Below are 23,278 nucleotides of genomic sequence, written 5' to 3'. Positions count from 1 at the left end.
GTGGAGGGAGGGGAGTGTTTTTCTAAATGTCTAAATGTGTTTCATTTATTTGTCCACATTGTTTTGAACTACTGTACAGCTGTGTGTTGCGATCAGGGCCGTTCAAAGCATTGTTGCGATGTGTTCATTGTCAGACTCCAAAATTAGATCATTTTTATTTTTTTTTTAAAAACGTCATTACTTCATTTGAAGAAGTTAACACATGTATTTTACTGAAGAAATATTTTAGTTTGTTGTGTATATTTTTTTCATTCGATCAGATAACATTTCAAGCTGTCATATGGTCGTGTTACAACGTGCCCCTCAGATGTTACAATGTACCCCACCTATGGGGCATGTTGTCACGTTTCACTTCCTTTCTTTTAAGGTAAATAACAAAAAATGTATACACTGTAAATATGAAACAAAGCGATATATTTGTACTAGACAAGTGTGAAAATAATGTGGATAAAAATTGTACTCTGAACCCCAAGCGGATTTACATAAACCGCGAAATTCAAAAACTGTTAGGTTGTGCCCCGCTCTCCCCTACTTTATCAGCAGTTAAAACAACTAAAATGCAATTATGGCCCATTAACACTTTATTTATCAGTGTGCAATAGGCAAAATTCAAATAAAACAAAATGGAAACAGTTGTGTTATTTATTTATTTATTTATTTTTGGAACCTGTGATATATTTTTTTTTATTTTTTGATGAATTAAAAGTTAAAAAGTACAGCATTTATTCAAAATAGAACTCTGTTCTGACGATTTAAGTCTTTACTGTCACTTTTTATCAATTTAACACATCCTTGCTGAATAAAAGTAATAATTTTTTTCAAAGAAAAAAAAACCAATACTGACCCCAATTTTTGAACAGTAGTGAATGTTGCTACAAAAGATTTCTATTTTAATTAAATGCTGTTCTTTTTAACGTTTTATTCATCAAAGAATCCTGACAAAAATATCACAGGTTCCAAAATAGCATATTAGAATGATTTCTGAAGGATCAAGTGACACTAAAGACTGAAAATTCAGCTTTGCATCACAGGAATAAATTCTATTTTAAAAGTATACTAAAATATGCATAAACAGTAATCAGAAAATTCCTGGTTGAACTATAATCAAAAATCCATTTTTAAATAAATAGTCAAAAAGATGAAGTGGCTTTTCAATTGTAAGTGCCATAGGAACTAAGAAAGTTGTTCCTTAAATTGTACTTAACAACTGAGACAATTATTGTCACAGTTGTTGTTAGTGTATCATAGATCAAACAACAGGTCAAAGGTCAAAGACAGCATGATGGAGGTAATATGTCCAAGAATGCAGTCCTACTACACATTTGCATACCTAAAAAAAGCACTTCATCAAGTTGAGAAGTTCAGCTCATACTGTACACTGAAAGTACGTCAATTCCGACGCAGATAGTGATTACTTGATTCTTATGTGCGTGGGAAGCAAACTGGAGAAAATGATTCAGAAGACGCTAAGGAAAATATGCTGACTAACTGTTATAATTCATAAGCTGTTGTAATCGGACAGAGAGCTGTCAAACCAGAACCCAATGCACACCAGTCATCATAAAACCAAATACTGTGTTATCAAGGGAACCCCTTCATGCTGACAGGCGAGATCAAAGACAAAGAACAGTGAGCGATGGAATACCCACATGCATTTCCCGGGAAGGCAATTACTCTTTAGCCAAGTTTGCTTGGGCAGTGGTGGGCAGGGAAGCCCCTCTGGGTTATGCCCAGCCACATAGACTACTTATGTTGCAGGGTTTGCTATTAAGAGAAGACGGCTGCCTCCATCAGTCAGCCCCCCTGTCAGCAAGGGCAACTAATATAAGACTACATTCGGACGTTTTACTACCCGCAACCCGTTAAAAATTATGAAATCAGCAGAATGGAATCACAAAGTCCTTGTGTTAACTGTAGCAAATTAGGTTTTCTATTGATTCATCATCTATATCATGAGAAACAATTACAGCGACAACGCAGTACCATTGCTTTGAGAAACTGTTATTGGCTAATGGTCTCCCCCTGTTATTAAACTTAATGCCAACATTAATTTTATTGAATGTTTCAAACAGCAGCGGCTGTCGCATAGGCTGGCCCAATCAGAACATGCAGCCTTTATATTTATTTATTATTAGAATTATCAATGTTGGAAAGCTGTGCTGCCAATGTTTTTTTGGAACCTGTGATTATTTTTTCAGGATTCTTTGATGAATAACAAGTTAAAAAGAACAGCATTTATTCAAAATATAAATCTTTTCTAACAATGTAAATCTAAGCTATCACTTTTTTTTTTTTCTTTTTTTTTTTTTTTACAAATTTTAACACATCTTTGGTGAATAAAAGTAATAATTTCTTTCAAAAAAGAAATAATTATAATTTATTGACCCAAACTTTTGAAAAGTAGTGTATATTGTTAGAAAACCTTTCTTTTTTAGATAAATGCTGTTCTTTTGAACCTTTTATTAATCAAAAAACCCTTAAAAAAGTATTACAGGCTCTAAAAAAATATTAAGCAGCAAAAGAGTTTTCAACATTGATAATAAATCAGCATATTAGAATGATTTATATAGAATGATCATGTAACACTGAAGACTGGAGTAATGATGCTGAAAATGTAGCTTTGTATCACAGGAATAAATTACATTTTAAAATATTCACATAGAAAACAAGTTATTTTAATTTGAAATAATATTTCACACTATTACAGTTTTTCTGTATTCTTGATTTCACACTTTTTATATTATATACAAATATTTTTTATATATAAACATAGCATATTTTTCTTAAATATATACATGCATGGTTGGTTTTATATATACATAATAAATATACACATAACACACACATATATTATGTAAACAAAACCTTTTATTTTGAATGCAGTTAATCGCAAATAATCGTTTGACAGCACTACTTTGTATTCATCAAATAATCCTGCAAAAAACTCATCACAATTTCCACAAAAGTAAGCAACACTTATCAATATTTATAAGAAGAAGAAATATATGACACTTTAGACTAGAGCAATGGCTGCTGAAAATTTAGCGTGCGATCACAGGAAAAAATTGCATTTTAACATAAATTTAAATCAAAAACAGTTAACTTATAATAACATTTCACAATATTACTGTTTTTACGTTATTTTTGATCAAATAAATGCAGCCTTGGTGAGAATAAGAGACAAAAAATGTTTACCAATCCTGAGTGGGCTTTGTTACCACATTTCAGAAACAGTGTTTTTCCACTACTGAAAAATTCAACAAGCAGAAAACCTCTTTCTTTCAAAGGACAGACGGTTTTAATGATAGATTAGTTCATCGACAGTGATGACACACAGTAGGACAGAAATGTCCAAATGCTTGGATCCATGTTCCACACTGCTAGTTTTCTCTCTGCGCAGCTGGCAACTCAACATGCTTCTACAGTGCCCCGTCTAAGAATTGCAGCTCTTCCTCGAGGTCTGTCTTGTGTCAAGAGTCCCTGACGTGATCAAACAGTGTCCTTTTCAAAAGCCTTTCCCCCTATCATTCATACTCCCACTGGAACACAGGCATGACACCCTGTTTATTACCTCCTCTTTGCACTTTTTCAAGATCTGTTACCTGTTTTTCTAAAACCTTTTTTCCATTAAGCAAGAGCCAACACTGTTTCCAAATACCTTCCAACCTTGAGTAATAGCAGCTTGCGTCTTCGATTACAAGAATGGTGGGAGTGAAAGTGTCTGGGCCGGCCTTGGTGGCCAGTGCATCAACAGTCTTCTTTATCAGACAGGTGCGTTCATCTTAAATGAAAACACAACAGCTTATACAGCTCAAGAACAACATCACCTTTCTTTGTTTTTTTGTTTTTGTTTTTTTTTTTTGTCTCCCACTTGCGTCTAATCAGAAAAAAAAACAGAGCAATACAAACTGTGAAAAGCTTGGCCAATCAGATTATAGCACCCAAACTAACTGTTGCGTAACAGATGCCGGGAAACTGGTACTTAATGTCAATATAGATTCATTAAATTGACAGTACTTTGCATTAAAAGCCAATTAAACTTAAGACCAACATCTAATTTCCCTTCCGAATTCCAGTGTAAGGTAATAAGCTTAAATTCAAACTGACATCTTAAGACAAAGTAGAAAAATCTCTAATGTTAATTAGTTGACTCTTGTATATATCACATTCGGCCTGTCTACCCAGGTCAGAGGCAAACTAAAGCACCTTTCTAAGAGCTCAGAGAACAAGAGGCCCTTTATTGCCCTCTCTGAGAGAAGGAAGGAGACCATTACAGGTGGGAACTTTGAAATATTTTGTTACGATTTAAAAGCCGTCGGCGCAGCGTGTGGTACAAATCACCCTCACTAACTCAGAATTAAGTCAATCTGAGCCATCTAGGTAGAATATGTCATTTTCTAAACCATGAAATGGAACACAGTTAGGAAAGTGAATGGGGAACTCAATGAACTACTACCTCAAACCAGATGAATTCTCAGTCATATAAAGAGGGCTTGAATTTGACTATGGCATGACGTATACAGATGATTATAGCAGTGTTCACCTACTGGGCAATTTCCTTTTTCAATCTTGAAGAATGTATGTGATTTCTGAAGGGATAAAGGAAACTGAATGGGGCTTTAATGATGTACAGAAAGTGTTCACGATGGCAGCATAACATGTTCTTTGTGTTGGTGAAGCTGCATGTATTAAATGCATAGTTCAGCCAAAAATGAAAATTCTGTCATTAATTACTCACCCTCATGATGTTCCGAACTCATAAGACCTTTGTCTTCGCAACACAAATTAAGATATTTCTGATGAATTCCCGAGAGCTTAATAACCCTGCATAGACAGCAACACAACTACCGTGTTCAAGAGTAGTAAGGACATTGTTAAAATAGTCCATGTGACATCTGTGGTTCAACCGCAATGTTATGAAGCTAAAAGAAAACTTTATTTAACAATTTTTTCTCTTCCGACAGTACAAAAACGTATGCGTGTTGTGCTCCTAACGCAGGAGCCGGCGCTTGACTTAGTGTCAAAAATCATTATCATTGAGGGTTATGTTTGGCATTAGCGAAGGCAATAAAAAGATTTTGTTGATATTGATACAGAGATGTGGCACGGAGCTTTAACCTTGGTGAAATGCGCTCAGCTGCAGTTCTGTAATCTGCTCATCACTAAAAGATAAATGAGCTACTTTGATGTGCTGTAAAAAACATTTGCTGAGTGAGCAGACAACTGTGAGTTATTGATATGGCCACTGAAAATCCTTTCCATTTAAAGAACCTGTTGAACAGTAAGTCATCTTAACAAAGGCTAGAGCATTGTAGCCTTACATGTGGTATATAGTATAGCACTAAATTAGACACTAGACATACTGTACGTTGGTATGGGTGCCCTGCTGGAAAAACTCAGAAAAAGAAGGATTTTAGCATTTGATAAGGAGAAAAGGACAAGACAATATCATTTCAGACCTGACCGTATCTAAAGTAATTAAAAACAAACTGAAAATCATATTTAAATGCTATATAGGTTGTATTAGACATAAAATATAGATCCAGCTGAGATCAAAAGTTTACATACACCTTGCAGAATCTGCAAAATGTTAGTTATTTCACTAAAATAAGAGGGATCATACTAAATGCATGTTATTTTTTTATTTAGTACTGACCTGAGTGAGATATTTCACATAGAATACATTTACATATAGTTCACAAGAGAAAATAATCTACCTGAATGACACACAGCTGTGTTTTTTTTTTTTTTTTGTAATAGTTGTTCATGATTCCTTTGTTTGTCCTGAACAGTAAAACTACCCGCTTTTCTTCAGAAAAATCCTTCAGGTCCCACAAATTCTTTGGTTTTTCAGCATTTTGTGTATTTGAACCCTTTCCAACAATGACTGTATGATTTTGAGATCTATCTTTTCACACTGAGGACAACTGAGGGACTCAGATCTGTCCATTTTTCTTATTTTGCTTAAATATCATTTTTTTTTTTTTATTTAGTACTGCCCTTTTATGCTACAGAAAATACTAACATGTTTCCCAGAAGACAAAATAAGTCAAATCTACCCTAATCAAATTCCAAAAAGTTTTCACCCCCTGGCTCTTAATGCATTGTTCTTCCATCTGGAGCATCAGTAAGTGTTTGAACCTTCTGTAATAGTTGCATTTGAGTCCCTCAGTTGTCCTCAGTGTGAAAAGATGGATATCAAAATCATACAGTCATTGTTGGAAAGGGTTCAAATACACAAAATTGCTGAAAGGTCAGTACTAAATAAAAATTAGCTGCATTCTGCATGATCTTCCCACTTCTGATTACCCTTTTATTTTGGTAAAATAACATTTTGCAGATTCTGCAAGGTGTATTTAAACTTTTAATTTCAGCTGTATATGTTATTATTAGTTAAAGCATAATGCTGAATTAATCTAATTTTTATTTCTAATTTTGTTTCTGTTTATTTTATAGTTTGTTATTTTACTTAAACAGCATAATTCATTTCTGAAGTCTTAAATGTTTTATAGCAATAAATTAAGCAACAGCAAGTGTGACATTTAATGACCTATTCCGCCACATATAAGTTATTTCATATTTCAGATCCCAAGCTCAAGCTCTAAATGGCATCTTCATAATTAATGATGAAATTAATCACGCATGTGTTCATGTGAGACATATGCTCCCACTGTACGTCTGACCCTCAAGCATACCGGCACAAGAGACAAATGTGCTAATAATGTTAATAATGTGCCATTTAGTAGACTCTATTTATTACAAAGGATATGAGTACATGATGGAAACAGCAGAAGCAGCATATGGTTTGCTTAAGGGCACAGATTGTGGTTGTGATTGATTGTTCATTGACTTCAAACAGTCCCCCATGCCTTCTTTCGCACAGCCTTTTGTAACCAATAGTCTCAAAAGATTCAGATTTTCTTCATTAATATCTTTCTCATGACAAAACCCCTCACCGCATTTAACACAGTGTTTCTTCCTTTTCCACATACACGCAATCTGAGTTTGACTTATGCCCTCCAAAATTAGATGCATCATTTCCAATATTATATGAATCAGTGGCTACAGAACAAATGTTTAATAAATATGTACTAAAACGTGTCAAAAAACTAATTACTGATAACAAGCAAGTAGCAACTCATGTAAAAGCCACTTTCTTTTTTCATTTTTTTCTCAGTACTGATAGGATGTTAAAGCATAAGCCCCATCCAAGTGTGCTGATTCTGTGATGTTTCTGACTAGTGTGGGACAATGCGTCGTTGCAGATGTAACAACTTAACCTTCATGACCTCAGCTGTCCTCTCAGCACAAATAAAACAACAACATCCTGTCTCGCAACACAGAGCAGCGCTCCAGTCTCACCATCCGACAGCTCGGCTTCCTCCTTGCACAAACGCTCTTAACAACATGTCAACAGACGCAACCAATCTGAACATAAGAACTATGTCAGAGTACATGCATTTCCCTTTAAACTGGGGTCATATAAAGAGCATCTCTTTCAGGGAGCTTATAGAAAATCTCTAAAAAGCCATAATCATAAATTTCCCAGGACCAGTATTGGTAAATACACACCATAACGCAAACCCTCTATCTTATTGGTGCATTTAAAAGACAAAAAAAATCAAGTCTATCAAAGCCCACTGCTAGATATTAAAGCCAATTATCAAACATCTTTTCCCACTGTAACTAGATGTTTATTTATTGTTATACTGAATATGCCATCAAACATGAGTTTGAAGCAACACTTGGAAATGTTGCTTCAACAATTGATTGCTGGGTTCTGTTAAGCAGTGTCATTTAATAGCTAAGAGACTGGTATATCCACTTATGAAAATATTGTACAGCAGATTGCAATTATTTACATCCCTATATCGTTCATTCAACAACAGCTAAGCATTTCAAACACTATTAGAACGCAGAAAATAAAGGAGACATTTAAAAAAAGTGCATAAATGTCACTTTAAGTAACAGGTGAACTCCAGTTGTGAACATACACGATGTAATTAATAAAAAGAGTAACTTACACAAAGGCATGGTAAACGAATGCCCAGGCTCTCGGTCGCTCCAGGACATTGTAGAGGTAGTTCTGGAGCTTCCTGTAGCGCGCGTTTCTCCGGCCGCTCTGCGCGCTATAGGCGAGCGGCTTCCCCAGCAGGCTGAGCCGGGCGCCCTGCTTTCTCCTCTGGTTCTCCGAGCCTCCTGCACCTGTTGTGCCCGGCGCCGACAGCAGGCTGTCGACTGTCCTGGTCGCGTTGTTCATCTTCCCACGACCGGCTTCAACATCTTTCATGCCATAGTGCTGCGAGGTCTTCATCCAGAGACCAGTACCGCCCTCATCGCCGCTGTGGTTGCGGGGCATCGCATCACCAGCGCCGGCTGGAAACGCGCGTCTGGCACCAGCGGTGCGCACATATAAAGAGGCTGTACACGAGCTTCACAGTTCCCTGTGTAAAAACATTGGGTGCTTTATGGTTCTTCTCTTTTCTCTTATTTTTTCTTTAATATTAGATATAACAGGACCACCTACTGACAAGTGCAGGCATCCAGCTCATTGGCAGATAAGCTAGGAAAGATTTGGTAAAGTTATGAACCTTCAGATGACTCAAGCAATCTGCTCCCGCCGCTGTGAGATTGGAGTTTTGAAGGAGCGTCACCATCTCAGTGGAGGAGATTTGGCGAGGGGAGGGCATCACCCGACATTAAGCGGAACGCTCGCTCGCTCTCGCTCTCTCTCTCTCAGCTACTGTAAACCATAGACTACTGTATTCTAGTTCACAAGATGTAGAACTTATACAGGCAAATTATAAACTTTATCAAGCGTTCGCGTCAACGCCCGAATAACTTTTAGTTAAGTCTGTATTTTTTTTTTAAACTGACAGATTCTCTCAGTATACATTTTGTATAATTTTCTGTTGAGGTCAATCTAAAATTCAAAAATACAAAACTTTTAATGATATGCTTGTGATAAATACAGTAAATATGTAAAATGATGATAGAGTTGTTTACGCTTGACAGTGGTTTAAAATTGGAAATGTCCAAGCATGGTAGAACCTTAAAATGATATTAGGAAGAAAATTATCGTCAAACATTCAGAATACAGTGATTTATTTAGATTTTACAGCTATTTATCATTTTCAGCACTCATTTTCTATACTTTATTGCTGAACTATCAACTAGGGCTGTCGCGCTATTGACGTGCATAACCGCAGAGGAATGCAACAACCGCAGCAACCGCGATATTTGCCTGTTTTTTTTTTCCTAAGGATTTGCCCTTCTCACTTAATGCCTGTGTGCTGAATATTAAATTAGTAATAAGTTAGTAATGATAACATAATGTGTTTATTATGAGGCTCAGTAGATATGCACTTAACAAGCCAAAACAGACAGCGAATGAGAGAGAGATCGACTGAGCTTGTGCGATTACCTGCGTCTGTCTTTCAGACCGAGTCAGGTATGTATGTGAAACTAGCTTGTCATGTCCAAGGAAAGTGAAATCTCTGTCTTAACATCGATGCTCTGCTGGTCAGCTGAGCCTTTAAAAGTGGCGATTAAAGTTAAAATGATTTCAACTTCGTGTTTCATTACGTCTCTCTTTGAATAAATAAGCGTTTTTGAAGGTGTAGTTGAATGAACGGTTTAAAGACTTACTCAAAGATAGTCTCTTGCCTCCATCTTGTGGCGTAAAAATGAAACTGCACTCACTGACAGCTCGCCTAGAACACGCAGGTGAAATACTGACAGAAAGTCTCTTGTCCAGTCAGACTCGAGGGTGTAGGGACAGCCCTACTATCAACCTCAGTTTTGAAACAACTGACCTAAGTGCATTAGGACCATTAAGTTGTGCTGGTGAGAGAGAGCCATTCTGCACAATGATTGGTGGAGAAGACGTGAGATAAGATGAAAGACATGGCCACGTTCACGTCTCCTCACAATCATGAAGGATAGACGTAGGGTCCACACAGCTAGATCGATGTGAATAGAAGCCCTATATTACAACGACGGCGTCACAAAATTCAGAATTTATCATATATTATGTATTGACCGCACAAATACGATAATTATCGTAGGTCTGGCAACACTGACGCTTGAGCAAAGTAATTTTGCTGTGGTTACCTCCTGAGGCAAATGGGACTAATCCTATGGGCGAGACTTCCGGTTCAATAACGCAATAGAGAAATAACGAAGAACAACATGCAACCTACAATTGTTCATTCGCACTACAAACCAGTGTGTTCACAATTAAGATAATACATTAAAATAAGATGGTAATTCACACCTATTTGCGATATCAAGCCATAAAACCAGCTGTTTTGTACAGCTAAAAATAGCTGGATGCAAATGAGACAGGAAACCAGACCCATAAAATTTACAAATGTCTGCGCCCGATCTTACAGGAAAATTCAGAGTGTTAACTGCAAGGTTTTTGGGGTGTAAGGGTCATTTGATATTGGCAGAGCAACTGATTATTTATTTTTTTATTATTATTATTATTTTTTTTTTTTTTGCTTAAATCACCCAAGTCAGAAAACTTGTTATATTTGGCAATATGTAAATATTTTTTTGGCTTAGTGACTTTGTGTCTATCAGGTGTAGCCTATTCTAACTTATTTAACTTTTGTGGTTACTGAAATGTTTTAAAAGACATTAAAACAGGCTGTATGTTGTTGAAATGAGAATTCAAGTTTTATTAAATATTTAATTTTTAAGAGGATCAAACAACCAATTCGCTGGCTCGTGTTTAATCTATTCCTCCAAATTTGTTTATTGATGTCTCTTGTTTTAAAAAAAAAAATCAGTTATTTTAGAATACATAATTTTTATTCCCGATTATGATAAATATGATTTCCAAGTGCTTTGGCATCGCCATCCGCTCCCTCTGCAAATGCCCATTTATGTCGAGTTGAGAGAGAACTGCGCCTTCATTCTCTGCTGAGCGGCTCGGATTAACGACAGCACATTTATGTGTAAAACGTATGTTTATGAAGATAGCTGATGAAGATCTCCTCCAAAAATATAGTGAAACAAAGTTATTTAAGCCTGGGGATCGCTGTCATCACTGATACAAACATTTAACTATAACACCGCTGTGCCCACATTATCTTAAATCGCCTTACAAAAGTGTTTGAATTACAACTAATAACAGTTCTCTACTCACTGTGGTGGTAGAACAGATTCTCCTCAAAAGACAAAAAAACTTAAGCGCATAACTATATATTTCTGGATTTCTAACGGGGCTCAACTGAAACCGTTTCAGTCTGATCCGGTAATCACGGAGCTCGCAGATCTAGCGCAGCCTCTGCCAAACGAATCACGTGATCCGAAAAGAAATGAAATGCGAACGCCGGTAAGTGGTATCAGTTGTACGTTAATTGTATTCTTCATATAGAACTGTTTACTGTAGATTAGTCTACCTGGAATGCTTTTTCTTGACTGATATATGCTTTGTTTTTATTTTTTATTATGAATGGCTACTTTAAAGCACATTAAACACACAACACAGAACAAGACAAAATCAAAGCATAATATGTGTCACAGACTGCCTTGTCATTAAATGCTGAATATTATATACTGTACGATAGAAACACAAAATGATTACATGAAATAAAGGGAATTGCAATAGAGCAGCACTGAGATTGTGTGTGTGTGTGTGTGTGTGTGTGTGTGTGTGTGTGTGTGTGTGTGTGTGTGTGTGTGTGTGTGTGTGTGTGTGTGTGTGTGTGTGTGTGTGGTAGAAAGTGAGATGCCAAATGCAGCTGTTCAGCGCTTCACTGATTGTCTCTGTAATTCAGGGAAATCTTCTAGGATAACACTATCATTGGAACCTTACATTGCAGTGTTACCATCTAATACCATCACTCTACAATGTGCTTCAATGTGAGCAAATCTCTTACTACATAATCACGATATCTATAAATGATTATATTAATAAATCAGTAAATGTGGTTACAGCATTATTCTTCAGCTCTTATCAGGCTTGGACATACATAATAGCCCATTTATCAGCATCTTGTTTCATGCTTTTTAGAAACTGGGTCACATGCATGATAAATTAGATATAATGGGTTTTGTTGGTTTGTCCTATTTGTTTAAATTTTGTGCCTAATGTGCAAAAAGAGTGGATAAAATCTGTACTATTTCTCACACTAAGATAGAGTTTATAAAAAGCATAATTTTGCCATATGGGCTTTTCTTGCATCTGTGCAAAAGCTGTTTAAGCTTTCATTAACAAAACTGACAAGTGAACAAGAACACCTTGTGTTTACAATACAAATATTTTAGTTTTTATTGAGTTTATTTAGTGATCCTGGCAGTGCAGACTTGAGCTCAGTGTAATTTAGAATTGAAAGTTATTATAAGACAAAGCAAATGATTGTATTGTACTAAGCAAAGCTCAAATTCACTGCTATGCTTGGATGATAAAAACGTCTGCATATGAATTTAAAGCATAAACTATTAACAGGACAATTTTATCCAATCATTTTGATGATGACGGTAGACTTTCTGGTACATTATTATTATGACCATAATAATGTATTTCGATATTTCTGATGACATAACTCCGAATGTTTATTATTGTGTGGATAGCTCTCCAAGAAGTTCATTCACAGCTAACAACAACACACTCTAGTGGTCTGAGTCTGTTAATACAGACTGGAATATACTCATTTTACAAAGTATTGCTACAAACGTGAAATATAGTTTAAGCTGAAAAGCATAGGAGCTTTAAACATGACATAACTATTCTAATAGTGTGGTTCCATATAGAGTAGCTATATAATTTACCTTTCAAGCGTAGTAGGCCAAGCTCTAAAGGCTGCATCACTAATTATAAAAACAAAAAAGAAAATCATAATCACATTAACATTAACATTCACAATCAAATCAGATTCACAGATAGACGTTAAGTTACACTGTAAAAACCAAGATTTGGTTTGGCCATAACTTTCAGATCTGTGAATTAGTTGAGTTTACTAAAGCTTCCAAATGTTAAGGCCTCCTCCACAGAATCCATCAACCTGAAACACATTTCTGCAGAATGCGAATATGGCACGGTTGTGAGGAATAGTGAAAACCCAGACAAACTCTCCAATAACCCCTGTCATAAAAAAGCTATATGAGGATTATATGGCCATCGGGATCAAGGCAAGGAGAAATGAGTAACGAGACTTAAAATATTAGCAATAGATTCATTTGAAGAATGGAGCGCAAGATATGCTTTTTACATATTTGCAAGACTGGTCATAAATCAGCCCCTGTTTTAAAAATGTTTGAAATCTTTTCACGGCACTGGTTTTATTTCCCAGGCAGTCTGAAACCAGACAAAACAGACACTTTTCATTAACAGCTGACTGGCAATGCAACAGCACTGAGTTTATGAATGTACTTACCTACTGCTTGTTTCACAGTCCACCGATGACTGATTCACCTAATGTATCTTGCAGATACATAAAGCAGACTTTGTTACAGCCCAATGTTGATTGTTTAACTCTTAAAACTAATAGACTTTAATTCTAAACGGACATCACTAGAAGTAACCATAGCTAGGTCCGTCAGAAGATTCAGTAACATCTCCAATTGATTCAGTGAGTTTCGGAATCATTTGTTTTGAATTCGTCACGTGATTTAAACGAGGCTTCGTCAAGTCATAACGGTTTCAAAAATGTTTAAGAATTTCATTGGTTCGCCGATTTTGGATCGATGTTATAAATTTATTGACATTTTTAGTTTTTGCATTTTCACCTTTCTGACCAGCAGGGGTCACTAGGTCATAGCGAGCGCTTCGAAACATTATTGTGAATCATTGTGCAAAGCAGCCATTGGTTCAATAGACCTTTCTCACAACTTCCGTATTTTGCGCCGGAAATACGTAATTGCTGTGTAAACCTATTTCCGCCCCGGTATGCCGGTAACCAGTTAAACAACGTGAAAAACGCTTAACGTGGCTTAATGTATGTAAAAAACGACCAGGAAACCCCAAGTTTCTGTCAAACCTTACGTGGAACAAACATTAACTACTATCAAAAGAACGAGCCCTTATTCCACAGATAAAGTGAATAATATCACGTTAAGCGTTTTCTCCCCCATAGAAGCCCATTATAAGGAAACAGCTTAACGTGGTTTACGTACCTCAACAGCGACCAGGGAAAACCAAACTTATGTTAAATTTCCCTTATAATAAATACTTGCTGCTGTCAAAAGAACGAGCTCTCATTCAGCATATAAAGTGATCGCCCCCCATAGAAGTCCATTATAACAAACCATGTTAAGCTTTTTCCTTAATGGAGTTCTATAGGGAGAAAAGCGTGATATTATTCACATATGCTCAATAAGAGCTCATTCTTTTGACAGCAGAAAGTGTTTATTATAAGTAAAATTTTAAGCCACGTTAAGCTTTTTTTTTTGTATAATGGACTTCTATGGGGGGCGATCACTTTATATGCTGAATGAGAGCTCGTTCTTTTGAGAACAGAAAGTGTTTATTATAAGTGAAATTTAACAGAAGTTTGGTCTTCCCTGGTCGCTGTTAAGGTAAGTTAAACCAAGCTGTTTCCTTATAATGGGCTTCTATGGGGGAGAAAACGCTTAACGTGATATTATGCACTTTGTCTGTGGAATAAGGGCTCGTTCTTTTGTTAGTAGTTAGTGTTTGTTCCAAGTAAGGTATGACAGAAATTTGGGGTTTCCTGGTCGTTTTTTACGTACGTTAAGCCACGTTAAGCGTGTATAAACGCGGATAAACTCTTAGTGGAAAAATGTATATCCTTTATCCAATTTGTTCCTCTTTGTGACGGAGTTTTCCTACACGACTCTTATGAGGTCGGCAAAAGTTATCTTTGGCAAACCAGCGAGGGAAGTTGTGTAGACGCTCTCCATTTTAATTTTAAATTACCCGGCTCTCTGCTGTGTTGACATTACACAGGAAGTCTGCATACCCTGCGATTGCGTATTTCCGGTTTCTGTGAAAAAGGTCTATTGATTCAAAGTTTCGGGGAACGTCTTTTTCCATTATATATACCAACACAGCCATTGTTTTAATAGCCTATTGCAAATGGAGTGGCTGCACTGAATGTAAACAATGGCACTGAACTATTATAGATCAGTGGTTCCAACTTCCAACATGGTTTGAAGTCGTCCTTTACGTGCTCAAACCTGCCTGGAACGCAGCATTACTTGCCGACAACCCGCCAAAATAAAAGCTTGCTAATTTAGGTTTGAAATCATGAAAATTCAGGAAAAAAAAAAGTAAATCTTATTGTATTTTTAGGTTAACTATAAAATAACAGTCTCATCACTTCCGCCAAAAAACGTGAAAAAACGAGTACAATAGACTGCCAAAAGTTATAACAAATCAAGGAGATGAGTGCAAAAAAAACTGTCTGAGGAACAAAAGATGTTTGTGGTTGCATGGCTGAACTGAACCAGGATTTTAAGCATCTTTACAACATTTGTTTTTCTTCTTATCATTTCCAGTCAGGTGGGTAAAATATTAGGCTAATATCTTCATTAAAGGAGTAACGTTAGTTCACTTTCAGAACAAAAATGTACAGATAATGTACTCACCCCCTTGTCATCCAAGATGTTCATGTCTTTCTTTCTTCAGTCGTAAAGAAATTAAGTTTTTTGAGGAAAAGATTTCAGGATTTCTCTCCATATGGACTTCTATGGAGCCCCCGAGTTTGAACTTCCAAAATGCAGTTTTAAATGGCTCTAAACGATCACAGCCGAGGAAAGAAGGGTCTTAGCAAAACGATTGGTTATTTTCCCCCCAAAATTACAATTTATATACTTTTTAACCTCAAAATTGTGACGTAAGTGCAAAACCTCTATTACAACTTTATTGCTAAACACGCAGACAGTTCAACAATTTTAAAGTAGCAATTTATTAAAAACAAAGAACAAATATGTCACAGATATGTCAGGTTAAACCAAATTTGCGCTGGCAAAGAGAATGTTCGCAATTAGTATCTGAAACTCCACAACACTGATTTCATCACAGTTAGCTTCCTTTAAACCAACATTTCTCTATAATAAATCAAACCTGTTTAAACCGTTCAGTTTCAACCACTCACACATTGCTAGACCCGATTTATGGTACGGCTTGTGATGCCCACTTACCTTTGAATTCTCGGCATCAGGTGGGCTGTCTGCAGTACATGGTGAACCAAAATAGGCCTGGTCTCGAAAACACACACACACACACACACACACACACACACACACACACACACACACACACACACGCATACACACACACATACATACACACACACACACACACCTGGGTTCCAGCTGCTGACATTCTTGACCCTTTCCTTCTCCAAAAAAAGTGCAGTTCCCTTTTAGTATCTGTTGTGCTGCTGAAATAAGTTAATAAGTTAAAACAAAACCAACATTGTATGAAAAAAATTAAATTAAAAAAAAAACCTGAACAAAAACAATGAACAGAAAGATTGCCTTGGTTTTTTAAACTTAAGCGGAAGAAAAATGACTAAAACCTAAACTAAAAATAATAATTTGAAATATGTGACCCAGGAGGGCCACAAAACCAGTCATAAGGATTTTTTTTTTTAAGATCTATACATCTGGAAGCTGAATAAATAAGTTTTTGATTGAAATATGATTTGTTAGGATAGGACAGTATTTGGCCGAGATACAACTATTAGAAAATCAAATGCATATTACTAATCAAAAAAATAAATGTTGATACATTTATGGTAGGAAATTTACAAAGAAACTTCATGATCTTTACTTAATATTTGAATGATTTTTGTCATAAAAAAAGATCATTTAGACCCATACAGCGCTTTTGCTACAAAAATACCCATGCTACGTAAGACTGGTTTTGTGGTCCTGGGTCACATATTAAACAAAAACTAATAAAAGTGCAAAACAAAATTACTAAAACCATTACTAAACTCTAAAATTAAAATTAAAACATAAATGTAAAAATAAAAGCTAATTCAAAATATTAATAAATACTATAATAGTAAATAAATAATAGTTAAATAAGATAGATTGTGTAGAGTATTTTACTCCATCAAATTTTCTGTTTAGCTTTATTTTTCTGTTGATGTATTTTTGATTCTGATTCTGAGAGAAAATGCATTTTATTTATACCTGTTTTTTAATGTTTCAAAGCCTTTTTTGTTTGCACTTTCATGTCTTTATTTTCTGTGTCTGTCATGTCTATATTTATAGCACTTTAAATAACCTGTATTTTAAAATCTCAGAAAATGCTTCTTTGAAGTACTATTACTTTTAGAGGGAAATATAAAATCCTTGAAATGACACCGCCCCAGTAACAGCTTTTGTATCTTTTTTTCAGTGAGTGTACATACATAAACCCGTCTTGCCTCATTACTCTGTTCAACATCATATCATTGCCTGTTTTTGATTTCAGTTAAATTCATGGTTCATGGAAAAAACAGCGCTGTTTTATTACAATTCAACTACCTGTGCAATGACATCATGATTTCCTGACAAGCCACTGCTTGATTTGATTTTCAGTGCTGAAGTATCTGTGTAATAGTATGCTCTACCAAAAAAAAAAACAACACTATACAAGTCAAGGGCTAAGCATCTTTCTTTAAGGATATGCTCTACTATGTCCACATTTATTGCTCACCTAAACAGACAGACAATAAATGAAAATTAGCTCCATAATTGAATTAAGCATAATAACACTAGTTACATGAACACACAACAGTCTATGCCAGAAATCTGAAGCACTGGCAGAAGAGGTATTTTTAGCCGATGTTAAACAGCGACCTTGTGCAACTATTGAAAAACTAAACAAATGCAAATAAACCCTAAACAAAAGGAAGTAACAGTGTAATGCTATTTGTCTCCACGTGGTGGAGGGATTGGATTGTGATTAGCTAGAGTATGACACATTGGTGAACAGAACGCATCTAGACTGATCTTGATTTGGTTTGAGTGTAAAAAAAAAAATTCAGTACACAAATTTTCTTCCACACAGTCTTTTATTTGTAAATAATAAAAATGAACTCTTGAATATAAAACATACACATTATCTGAGCCACGTCTGCTGTACAAACAAGAAATGTTGCAGTGAATACTTTCAATTTAGTTTCAGTGGAACACACGAACTGTAAACAATCAGTATCCTTGAATAATACTGACAAAGGAAAGAAATCTGCCGTAAGCAGGCATATAAAGTAAACTTCTCATCGAAACGAGGATTCATGAGCATTTATGATAACGCAACAGGTCGGTAAAGGTCCAAATTTCTTGTCAGATTGGGCATCACTAAAATAAAACTTTAGAGGCATCCCTTTTTCCGCTCAGCAGAACCAAGAGACAGAGCACTGATCCATTAACTTGAATGGGGCCGCTTTGTAAATATAAGTAAACTTCTTTGCAGACTCATATTTACAATATATGCATGTATGTAAGTGATGTTTACTTGATACACTCTGTTTCAATATCGATATATCTCTAAGTCGTTGTGATTTTATAATCCATATACAGATAGCTCTAGTTTTTATACATATTATCTACCTTAGTTTGAGCCCCACAGTAGTACAGACTACAGTGAACACCAACATCTTCAATAAAATAGGGTCTTGTGTTTGCTCGGTACTACAGTACAGCACTTATTTATCCATCCAGGGTTTAAAAAAAAAGGAAATCAAAAATTGAACAAATTCTTATAGACATTCAGCCCCAAAATAAGGCCTGTGTGTATGGCTGAACCCGGCCAAATGCCCACACATGGAATGAATGGCTTCGTTTTATTTGATAATCTATTTATATCAAGTACAAGCAAACTGTACAAGTACATGCAACATACAAGCTGGCCTACAGTTTGTGGAACTAACACACACTTATTGTAGTCTCTTTTTTTCTCATCTGTCTTGTTTTACAAAATGTGCATGCAACTTGGAACAGTTCCAGATTCATGCTGTTCCCCTTTGTTGGTGGCGTCTGTTCCCCTTGTTGGAACATCTCACTGTCACATTCAAAATGCTCAGGGGGATCTGTGAGATTGGTTTTAGAATCAACTAAACCGATGACAAACAGCTAAAAATAGGAAGCTTCTGATTTTGGCCTCTTTTTTCTCGTATTACTATTAACCCCAAAAGCGTGAACTTTTTTCTTTTTTTGTTCAAAAATCAAGCATTTGTGCTTGCATTAAAATAATGTAAACTCTAGTCGGGTAGAAATTCTAATATCGGTATGTACAGGTCCTTTACCAAACGGAATAGAATTAAAAATATGCTTGTGATCGCGTGAAATCCGGGAATCGGACGTGTTAGTGAGCTAATGCATCTGCAGTTTCCTGTCAAATGATAGTGGCAGCTTCTTACAGTCCCGGTGAATCGAATACAAGTGGTTTTGTGTCTTCCATGAAGCTTGTATGACACAAATGTCCGAAAACATGAAGCATGTTTTCACATTCTACAAAGTGTGCCTATTTACCAAATCAACAGTAACGTGAAAAGGCAAAGCAGTCGATGGCGACTGCTGTAAACAGACTTAAAAGGTTCTCAGGCGTCCCTGCCTTCTTAGACGCAAACACACGCTCGCACGCATATACACACACGCCGCAGTCACACAATCTGAGTCAGAGTTTGTGCCAGACCGGCACACGGCGGGGCCTCGGATGCAGCATCCGTGATGCAGAGAGGAAACTCTCTGAGAAGACTAAATCTTGACCTTTAAACCCTCGACCCTCAGAGGGACTTTCTGTAAGTGCAATATAGAGGAGGGGCAGTGCTGTCCTCTCACTCTCGCCAACTCTCAAACACGTGAGAAAATAAATGCGCGGACTGACCAGAGCGATCTAGGCTAGTGGTGCCACCGCGGGGCTGCGCTTCCTGTCAAACGAAGCGGGATGGCGTTTTTCGGCCGCCTCTCCCTTCCTTCTCTTTTTATTTGGGTCGAATCCTCATCTCAGCAACAAAACATGCAGTAAAGGAGCAGAGTGGATCAAAGGAAATCTCTACAACCCAAAGATCAAAAGTAAAAGAGAGAAGTGATTGTCAGGCTTCAGCAAAGCTTTGATCATGATTCTGTCCATCTGTCTCTTTATCTGCCGCTCTGGTTCTGATTGTTGCCTCGGGTCCTTGGTCCACTGGGTTGTGTTTTGCTTTTTCGCTTCGCCTCGTGTTCCTGCCCGTTCACTAGGACCTGGTGCCCGGCGGCCCTGAAGAGTCCAGCGAGGTCTGGGAAGCGCGACGAGTGAGAGGAGCTAACGTTGGGTCGACCAATGATGAAGGGGGAAACAGTTTGTACCAACCGATCACTGTGCTAGAAAGATCCAGCTCCTCTAAAAGAATCTGGGCGACCCCCATGAAACATTTGTGGTCCATGCGGCCGTAATCACCCCAGACTATTACCTGAAGACACATTCGGTGGTCAGTATGCACAAATGTTTGGACTTCTGCATGTCGGAAACAAATGAAATTCGACTCCTACCTGGAGAACTTTACCCTGCGGACTTTCCTCAAACAGCAGCGATTGCTGATACAAAGGATCAAGCGTTTTTCGTGCAATCTTGGTTTTCTTTTTGGCTTTGCACGCTCCGTTTTCCAGCAAATAGACCTTGACGTAGGGAGCTGTGAAGAGCATTGAAGAAATATTGCTCAAATAGGGCTGTTCAATTGTAAATATGACATGTGCAGTGCCTGGCTGAGGCATATTTATAATTAGTACAATGTATTAATAATCACATTTTTGGGCCGTATTCACTTCATTAAGAAACTTTTCCATTAGTTCAAGTCATCCAAGATGTTTGTGTCTTTCTTTATTTAGTCGAAAAGAAATTAGGGTTCTTGAGGAAAACATTTTAGGATTTTTCTCTATATAATGGACTTAAATGGTGGCCTGTGGGTTAAAGGTCCAAATTGGAGTTTCAAAGCAGCTTCAAAGGGCTCCACCCGATGCCAGTCGTAGAATAAGGGTCTTATCTAGCATAACAATTGATAATTTAAAAAAAAAAAATACAATTTATATACTTTTCAACCACAAACGCTCGTCTTGCACTAGCTCGACTTCATGCATTACTTAATCACATTGGAAAGGACACGCGTGACATAGGTGGAAGTACCGACCCAGTGTTTAAAAAGTCAAACACCCTTTACAAAAAAAAGGTAAAACAATGTTAAATAATTTTTAAGTTGGTGGAGAAAATGAGAACCGGAGAACACAGATGAAGAACTAACCACGTGTGACCTTTTCAATTTGATTATGGAATGTAGCCAGTGCAAAATGAGCATTTGTGTATTAAAAAGTATATATATATATATATATATATATATATATATATATATATATATATATATATTTTTTTTTTTTTTTTTTAGGAAATGTCTGATCGTTTCACTAGATAAGACTCTTATTCTTTGGCTGTATTCGTGTAGAACCTTTTGAAGCTGCATTGAAACTGCAGTTTGGACCTTCAACCCACTGATCCCCATTAAAGTCTACTATATGGAGAAAATTCCTGGAATGTTTTCTTCAAAAACCTTAATTACTCTTTGCGAATTAAAAAAAAGACACAATGATCTTGGATGACACTGGAATGAGTAAATTATCAGGAAATTTTAATTCAGGAGTGAGTTAATCCTTTAAAACATTAATTTAATTAATTGTAAATACATGTAACTAGGGCTGGGCGATTAATCGAAAAATAATCGAAATCGACATTCAGAACCTATAATCATCAAATGTTTCCAGGTCGATTATTTCGATTACTTTCCCTTTAAAAACAGTACCGCGTGTGGAGTCACGTGACCCCGCTCCGTTACATTACGTTATTCCACCGACATGTCCATGGAGAGCTTAAAAAATTTACAGGATATACAAGAGTAATTTCGTTTAGAAGACAGTGCTTATTTTCTACTTTGAAAGCGCATTTTCGGTTTTCGGCCGAAAGACTTTTATCACCGAAACAACACGGCCGAAACAGTATGTTGACACAAACAGAAACCGCAGCCTGCACGTGCTTGTCTGAAGCAACACGTCTGCGGTGTGGACGTTTTTCAGTATATCTGAGAAAGACCCACGGATAGCGATTTGCAAAACTTGTTTTGCCGAAATTTCTAGAGGGGTTGTGTCTGCAGTCGTGCGTGCAGTGATAAGAGCAGAGATCGAGACAGATGTAGCTTTCAGTGAGTGAAAAACATTAGCTTTACGTTAGTGTTACGTCACAATATTTTAAAGATATGTCTTTTCATACTGTATTTTTATTAATATTTATGTTTTAAACCATGGAGGTGAGCCAATGGAGATCACACAAGCAACGTGAAAACTGCGCAATGTTAAAATGAAAGTGAAAACTGATTTTCAGCATCTGACGTGCATTCTCTCAGAGACAACGAGAGACGATTATACTTCATATGCTGATATTAATTTAGTCCCCTAATATTTTCCTTGTGCCCTGAATATAATGGGGAACGTCTAAAAAGAAACGTATATTGTGCAAGGTTTGTTTCAGAAAATCGGTTCTTGAAATAAAGCTCTTAATTTTAATTGAAAACTGCAGTGTTATTAGGGGTTAAGAAAGTATTAATTATGATTTCAGGTGTTAAATGTGGGGACTGAAAGACAAGAAATGATGAAACTTCAAAAGGCTATCCATTGAATAAATCTGAGCGCTGCACGTTTCAAAGTCATTTGTTGCGCTGCTTTGTATACCAGTCTGACAGCGCCTCCTGCTGGAAGAGAAACGCGTAGACTTGTAAATGTGAATTTTTTTACAGTCTATGATGTGATGGATCCAGAAGATGTTATAAAAATTTAAACGATTAAACAATTTAAACAAAGGCAGTAAAATATATGTATATGTCAAGTACAAAATACTTGATTGATAATAATTGTTTAAATTAATATAATTGATTTATTCTTTGAAACTTTAATATTAATGTATGCAATTGCAATGCCTTGATTCTAGTAAGATTAGTACACAGTCATAGCCATAAATGGAATGGTACTAATAATTGGCAAATTCTTTCGGTGTTTCGGTTTTCGGCCTTGGTTTCCTCTTTTTCGGTTTCGGCCAAGAATTTTCATTTCGGTGCATCCCTACTTGTCAGTGAACTATGAGGGCAAAAAAATAAATATTATATAAATATAATTAAATATAATTTTATTAATAAATAAAATAATCGTTCATTAATCGTAATCGAGTTAAAATGTTCAATTAATCGAGATTTTGATTTTAGGCCAAATCGCCCAGCCCTACATGTAACAATGTTTACATATTGATCTATGTTCACTGTTATTTATTACTAATGAGAAATTGTTGACATGT

At 36.3% G+C, this 23,278-nt stretch overlaps 2 protein-coding genes across 5 annotated transcripts in view; both read right to left on the bottom strand.

The window, feature by feature from the left end:
• kcnq5a (potassium voltage-gated channel, KQT-like subfamily, member 5a) overlaps window positions 1-8,648 on the bottom strand; it is a 159,748-nt gene extending 151,100 nt beyond the window's left edge. The window contains exons 1-2 of the mRNA XM_073833919.1: window positions 8,528-8,648; window positions 8,025-8,444 (exon numbers count right to left, since the gene is read on the bottom strand). Coding sequence (XP_073690020.1) covers window positions 8,025-8,359 — 335 coding nt within the window. The 5' untranslated portion in view covers window positions 8,360-8,444; window positions 8,528-8,648. The remainder of the gene's footprint in view (window positions 1-8,024; window positions 8,445-8,527) is intronic.
• Window positions 8,649-17,971: 9,323 nt separating this feature from the next.
• Window positions 17,972-23,278, bottom strand: part of rims1a (regulating synaptic membrane exocytosis 1a) — a 43,995-nt gene continuing 38,688 nt past the window's right edge. For all 4 annotated transcript variants that reach the window (XM_073833914.1, XM_073833915.1, XM_073833917.1 and 1 more), the window contains 2 exons: window positions 20,443-20,582; window positions 17,972-20,363 (listed from right to left, as the gene is read on the bottom strand). In XM_073833914.1, the coding sequence (XP_073690015.1) occupies window positions 20,148-20,363; window positions 20,443-20,582 (356 nt within the window). In that variant the 3' untranslated portion in view covers window positions 17,972-20,147. The remainder of the gene's footprint in view (window positions 20,364-20,442; window positions 20,583-23,278) is intronic.

Source organism: Garra rufa, chromosome 2 (genome assembly GCF_049309525.1).
Source record: "Garra rufa chromosome 2, GarRuf1.0, whole genome shotgun sequence".
Classification (NCBI taxonomy): Eukaryota; Metazoa; Chordata; class Actinopteri; order Cypriniformes; family Cyprinidae; genus Garra; species Garra rufa.
This window is presented reverse-complemented; position numbering and strand designations above follow the sequence as displayed.